Source organism: Salvia hispanica, chromosome 2 (genome assembly GCF_023119035.1).
Source record: "Salvia hispanica cultivar TCC Black 2014 chromosome 2, UniMelb_Shisp_WGS_1.0, whole genome shotgun sequence".
NCBI classification, from domain to species: Eukaryota; Viridiplantae; Streptophyta; class Magnoliopsida; order Lamiales; family Lamiaceae; genus Salvia; species Salvia hispanica.
The window spans coordinates 38,372,634-38,379,653 of NC_062966.1; the positions used below are offsets into that span (position 1 = coordinate 38,372,634).

The following is a 7,020-nucleotide window of genomic DNA, read 5'->3' on the forward strand; positions in this document are numbered from 1 at the left end:
TTCATGTTATTTTAATAGATTGAAGAACAATTTTGGAGGGTGTGCTTCAAGAAAAACTATCTTCAAAGATTGAAAAACTTGAAGCTTTCAAAATTGTTGTCGAGAAATTACGAAAAAAAATCCTTATCATAATATTATTTGTGGGAATTTTTTTATTCGTGGGAAAAAAATAAACACGGGATAAAGTTCGTGATATTATTTGCCAATTTTAAAGTTCGTGGGAAAAACCCAACTTTTTGAAAGTTTTATATATTAGATGCCAATATCCCTATTTTTTTTTTTTTATCAGTTAGATATGTATGATAAATTGTGCCTTGTGGGACTCAACTTACTAAAAGAGTGCTTACTACGGCATGTAGTTTCTTGTAATGTTCTAAATTCAAATATTGGGCTAAAAATTCGATCTATAGTTTTATGCTGATATAGTCAAACTTTTACTTATCGTATTGGCCTGCAAGGTTGTCGTAACGTAGTTAATAGCTACTAAAAATTAGAGATGACAATCTAGCTTTGAACTGATGAATTGCTCTAAATCGATCGAAAAGACTCGAGTTGTAGTAGAAAATTTATAGATAAAACCGATTCCAACTCAAGTTTATTGAAATTTTGTAGATGTCAAGTCAATCAAAAACCAATAGATTGCACAAAAAATGATGTACATGGACAAAAGAAAAAATTTACTACTATCATTTATTTATTTTTTAAAAAGATGGAAAGAAAGAGAATATTTCTGCAAAGTAGTTGGAATGAAAATCTAAACCAAAGAATAGATACACATTTTTTTCTTTTTTCTCTACCCTGTTTCTTGATCCCACACAACAACAGTAGGATCATATAATACAAATGCCAGCTTCAAAGAGCAAATGAATGAAATGAAACACATAATCCCCAAAGACGTACACACTGGTGTCAGATATAACACCTTAACCGGCACATTCCCGCTTCAGAAGCTCGATCACGCTGAAGCAAACGCCTCTCTTCGTGCGTTGCCTCAGCCACCGTGCACCAGTGCCACTGTTCGAGTCAAGAGTATGATGTAGCAGAATGGAATCCTCAATCGTGATGCACCGTCCTGCTTCAAGAAGACAATTTGTATAATTTACAGAATGGAGCCTTGAAAGCCTATCATACAGGTTGACTTAGAGAGGTAGTTGGATCCTTTCGGACCAGCTGAAGATGTCTGAGTACACCCGATCACCTCCCAGTTCCTCCCCCGTAGCACCGGCAGCAACCCTCATAACGTCCTCGATCAAGGCAAAGTTTCCCATGATGTCAACATGAGCACCACTCTGCGTGCCGCGGCCTTCAAGAAGATTAGACGGGGGAGCATGATCGCACTCCCGTATATAAGTTTTCATTCCTGAAGGATTGAATCTAGTTTTTCCACGCCACCCTTTTGCGCTCATGTAGCCTGCACTTAATACAGGGACAGTTTCGTCCCCATCAACGGTGAGAACACCATCTTTTATGCATCTATCTATATTTTCTTCAACCGCAGATGTATCAATTTGAAAAGGAATGTAGCAATCTGTAGCCGCGACCTGTCTGTATACATAAGCTCTTTCAGTAGGAATGCCAATTCCATACATAGAAAAGATCTCCATCTCTGGGGCATTTGGTAACCTGCAAAAAGGGTGTTGTTAAATGTATATTACAAAATGCTGCAAACCTAATAAAATCATGGATAAAAATTAGTTAACAGAGATCAAAAGTTAAGTACACGATGCTCACTGTCTAACCTTGTTTCTAATGGATTTGACCAATATTTGTAGTGCGAATACTTGGGGTCGTCCAAGTTATCAGCAATACCATAAGAAAAATGAGCACCGCCACGCTCCATCATTTTGGGGGCAACGTAGTTTAGCAGATCCAGTATATCTCCAGCAGTATAAACTTTATATTCAGTAACAGATGTGATGCCACTAATACCCATGTCATGATACTCTGTCCACACATCTTGACAAGTATCGTTTGCAAAATTGTTGCCCTTTACAGCATCCTGCAAAAAATAACTTGATCGTATCAATAAAAGGTTTAGTAACAGTCCATGACACAATTAAAATGACACATTCAACTACATTATGTTTATACACCATCCAGATTCCAGGCACATCATGTTTTTTCTCAGAGCTGTTTTCAACTTAAACCTATTTCAAAGGCAGGTAAAATAAGTTGAAAGAGATTGAGATCAGAGCAATATCTTGTGACATTGATTTCTCATGACTAGGCTGCTGTTTTGTCTTTATACAGAGAACAATCACTTCCATTTTTGTTTGTTTTTTTGAACTCTTAAAATCAAAGTAATCTAGCTTGGGATGTAAAGCTGAAGCACATTCACTTTGGTGAAATCAAAATTTAGTTTAGCCAATCTTCTAATATTAATATTAATCTGATGCTGCTATTTGCTGTTCTTTTAATCATTGTCATGAAATCATTAATTTGCCAGATGTCTTTATTTTTCCCCGGTCGCAAGAAACAGACCAGAGAAATGGCAAATATGAAACTGGTGGAACTAAATTAGGGACATCCCAAAGTAAGGACTAATTAACATGCGATAGATATCACAGAAGAAAATAAGAAACGTTACCCTAAAATCAACTCTCTGAATATCCGAAGAATCTGCCTCAGCTACATCTTTCCCAAAGGATATTATTCTTCCATAATGGGCATGTTTTACTTTTGGTTCAATATTTTCATCTTCCGTACCGGTTGAGTTCTCAGGTTGGCTGGTATCTTGCTTTCTTTTGCTAGCAGCATAACCCTGCTCAGGTGACCAGTCAAGTCCACCCCAAATGGTGTCTCCACCTTTTGGTATCATTGACATTGTTGAATCCCATGTCCTTGTCATCCTCATTACGTGCTGCAAGGTTTGGATTCGGAATAGATCCTTATCCAGGACACCAGGAGCAATTGTCCTGAATACAATTGACCGAAAATCGGCTACGGGTAAGCACAGGAACTAACCATACAAAAGGTGGCTGGCTATCAATCTTAACGAGATTTGCACTAAAGTAAACAAGAAGTTCGTACCTGGCCACAGCAATATCTCTTGCTTCTGCAGAGAAAAGCCCAGAAACAGCTTTCGGAACACCTAAAAGTGGCCCCCCAATGTTCATCACAGCCTTTATATGTTTAGCACACCAGTCTGGTCCACCTCCTCCACCCACTGGAGCAGGTGCCTCCACCCATTTCATAAAATGGAGAAAGTATAGAACACCCATGGAATGTGGAATGATTACTGCCCTGTGTCCACTTGTAGCAACCATCAGTTCTATATTACTTTTTATTCTGCTCAGTGCTCCATCACGCACCTGAAAAGTTAAGTGAGTATTTGATAACAAAAGTGCGTCAACAAGAACAGAGGATTGATATATGTTAACACGTACTTCTGTGTTCTGGAATGAAAGCCTCCAATCATATGCAGCCATGTACATGGCTTTCTCTTCATACCCAATCTGAGCAAGATTAGCTATTAGAACTGCCCAAACAAAATACCCTGGAGCAAAGTAATCTGCCGCGACAAGGCCAGTGACAGGCCTGACTCTCACACCAGGAGGATCCAAGCCAGTTTCATTATCCAATGACATATGCTCCGCCCAACATAGTGGCCTACCAGTAAAAATAAAAATACAGGTTGAAAACTTATATAAGAAGCAGGTCAATGATAGATAAGAAACTTTTGAGGAATAACTGTTTAAAAACTGTTATGTACAAACTCCATCCCACATCGGGAGTCTGAGGGAAGTTTGGAAGGTGTATATAATTCCTGTCTAACCCCAATTAGTTGCAGTCGACGATCCTAACAAATTATCAGAGCCTGGTTTTCGGACTAGGGTTTTGAATTCCGCTGCTAGGATTTTCTGGTAAATCGAAGATGTCTTCTCTGAACGTGAAGGTAGGTCGACAAATTTGGGAGAAGTGCCTTGAATCTGTATAGGATTGTGTTTCCTAATTGGAATAGGATTATGTTTCCGAATTAGGATAGGATTATATGTGTGCCTATTTATATGGGAGTAGGGCACATAATTCTGTGATTTGACAGATCCAATCTGTAGCCATAATCTGAAAACACTCTGAATACAATTTGTTTTTCGTTTCCTACCCGTGGAGTTAACCAACAACGTTGGTGAACCACGTAAAACTGTGTCTTTTTACGTTCTTTTGTTTGTCGATTACACTATTACCCTATTTGTCATAACAAAAACGTTATCTCATGTATTGTGTCTCAGAAGCATGAAAACATCTTACAGGAAACTCAAGAGTCTTAAACACACACAGACACAAACAAGGCAGTAGGCTTCCACTAATAAGTGGTGAGTGATAGTGTGATACCACCACTAATTACTTTACATAGTAAAATGTTCATGTATTAGTCCTGCAAATACCAACATAGCTCCTAACTAGATAGAGATCTAACCTTTTAGATACACAATTACTGTACAAAAGCTGAAACATTATTCCAATCTTTACTTTTCCTACTCTATCTACCTTTTCAAAAACCAAACAACCAATTTCACCTCAAAATCAAGGAATAGTGTAAACTCAAACAAAAAGAGAGAGTCAAGTCAAATCTTCACCTCTTGTAAACATCACCAAAAGTGCCTCCCCACAGCCTCTTCCTGAACAAATCTTCAGCACAGCTGTGCCCCTCCCACAGCTCCAGCCCTCCCGTGACGATTCCCGGCACGAACACCACGGGATGCTTCGCCTGCAGCCCCTCCTTCTTCAGATTCACCCCGGGCGGGTCGGGCATTGGCCCCGTGATCGCCTCCGTGACGTACTGCGGGAACGAGGAAGGCATCATGTTGAACAGGAACAGCAGCGCCCACCACGCCACGCAGACGCACCCGATGAACCAGCAGCAATTGTCCAGGCACGACCATTTCCGCTGCCTCCTCGGTCTCCGGAGCTCCGGCTTCCTCTCGTCCGGATCAGGATCCCGGACCGACTCCTGCGCCGCGGCGCGCCTCCGTCGCAGCGATGGCATCGCGGAATGAGTGTTGGCGGGAAAATCGACCGATCCGGATTGAATTTTTTTTTTTTTTTTTTGAATAATTAATTCTGTGAATTGATTTGGATTTTCGATGATCGAGGCTGCGATTAGTACCTAGCTGCTGCTTGTGTGTGAGCTCTGAGAATGAAACTGGCGGCGGCGGCGGAGGAATTGGTGGCGCGAGGCTGAGTTTCTACCGATTGAATGAATGATCCAATCTCGTGTCAGTATCACACGGCCGATTTGAGTCGGGTCGGGCCGGGAGGTTCGGGCCGGGCGGGTCGGGTCTAACTAAGTACTACTGTATAAAGATGAACAAAAGCCTTAACTGTAATTGCCTACATTATATTTTTATTAAGGTTATATTTTTATTAAAGGATATTGTCATTTAATATCACGAAATTTTTAAAAAGTTGGATTTTTCTCACGAATTTTAAAATTGGCAAATAATATCATAAACTTTATCCCTGGTTTGTTTTTTCCCACCAATGAAAAAATTCCCACAAATAATATTATGATACGAATTTGTTTTCGTAATTTCTCGACAACAATTTTGAGAGCTTCAAGTTTTTCAATCTTTGAAGATAGTTTTTCTTGAAGCACACCCTATAAAATTGTTCTTCAATCTATTAAAATAACATGAATTTTTTCATTCGTGGGAAAAAACAAACCAGGGTTAAAGTTCGTGATATTATTTGCCAATTTTAAAGTTCTTGGGATAAATCTAACTTTTTTGAAAGTTTCGTGATATTACATGCCAATATCCCTATTATGTTTTAAGTTTCCAAATTTTGCTATGAAATTATTTTTAATAGTTCAACCTCAAAGTCTACTTTGTTTATTTAATTCGTGGACTATAATATTTTCTGTCCATTGCACGGAAGGCACATAATTTGGAATAGAAACCCGAGTTTTTTTTATGAAACATATTGGAAATTATTTTCATTTTATTACTAGAAAAAAATCAACAGTCTTAAAATCGCCACGGTCACATTGAGCTTTAATTTTGTAGAGATTATATTATTCGTATTGTGATTATTGGATCTAATAAATGGATTTAATTTGTAATTTAGATTGGTAACGTTTTTTACACTAAAACTTTCTGGAAATTTGGGCCAAATTATAAATTAGCTTGAAGTTTAGGTGGGCCTGAATTCTGATTTGTGTTCACTGACCATTCCCTCCAAGAGATGTGATAAAATAATGGAATAATATTAACAAAAATATATGGATATATTTTTTAAACAGAGAAAACATATTAAATTAATAATATGTTTATTAAACAGAGAAAACATATTATAATAATGATTAATTCACCTACTCTCATAATATACATTTGGATTAAATATGAGCTATCCAAAGTTTATTAAGGAGTAAACATATAAATATGGAGTATGTTGAATTTCTTAGAAGAGAGAATTACTACTACCTCCGTTCACCAAAATTTGTCCCATTTTTCCATTTCCGTCCGGCCCCCAAAATTTATCCCATTTCACTTTTACCATTTTTGGTAGTGGACATCATCTTCCACTAACTCATTCCTATTCACATTTTATTATAAAACTAATATATAAAAGTATGACCCACAATCAACTAACTTTTTCAACTCATTTTCTATTACATTTCTTAAAACCCGTGCCGGGTCAAAGTGAGACTAATTTTGGTGGACGGAGGTAGTATCAAATACTCCCTCCGTCCCTGAAAATTTGTCACCTATTTTTTTTTTCGTCCGTCCCTAAAAATTTGTCACATTTCACTTTTACCATTTTTGGTAGTGGGCCCTACATTCCACTAACTCATTTCACTCACATTTATTTTAAAACTAATACATAAAAGTAGGATCCACATACCACTAACTTTTTCAATTCACTTTCTATTACATTTCTTAAAACTCGTGACGGGTCAAATGGTGACAAAATTTGAGTGACGAGTACATTAATCCAAAATGGGCATTTTGGTAATTTCAGGTTCCTTAGTCTGCAAATAGTTTCACTTCCATTTCCACTTAAACCATTTCAAATTTCCCC

General features: G+C 37.9%; 1 protein-coding gene across 3 annotated transcripts; it reads right to left on the minus strand.

Moving 5' to 3' along the window:
* Window positions 1–710: 710 nt before the first annotated feature.
* On the minus strand, window positions 711–5,207 carry LOC125208495 (phospholipid:diacylglycerol acyltransferase 1-like). Of its 3 annotated transcripts, none has more exons than XM_048108128.1 (7): window positions 4,578–5,206; window positions 3,387–3,609; window positions 3,031–3,311; window positions 2,588–2,915; window positions 1,740–1,999; window positions 1,168–1,623; window positions 711–1,072 (listed from the first exon to the last, which is right to left on the minus strand). In XM_048108128.1, exons 1-7 carry the CDS (start codon window positions 4,985–4,987, stop codon window positions 1,054–1,056), a joined length of 1,977 nt encoding a protein of 658 aa, XP_047964085.1. In that variant the 5' UTR covers window positions 4,988–5,206; the 3' UTR covers window positions 711–1,053. The 3 variants fall into 3 exon arrangements, with proteins under 3 accessions (XP_047964085.1, XP_047964084.1, XP_047964086.1); XM_048108129.1 differs by lacking the exon at window positions 711–1,072 and having other exon boundaries at window positions 1,275–1,411; window positions 1,542–1,623; window positions 4,578–5,207; XM_048108127.1 differs by having other exon boundaries at window positions 711–1,623.
* Window positions 5,208–7,020: the final 1,813 nt, after the last annotated feature.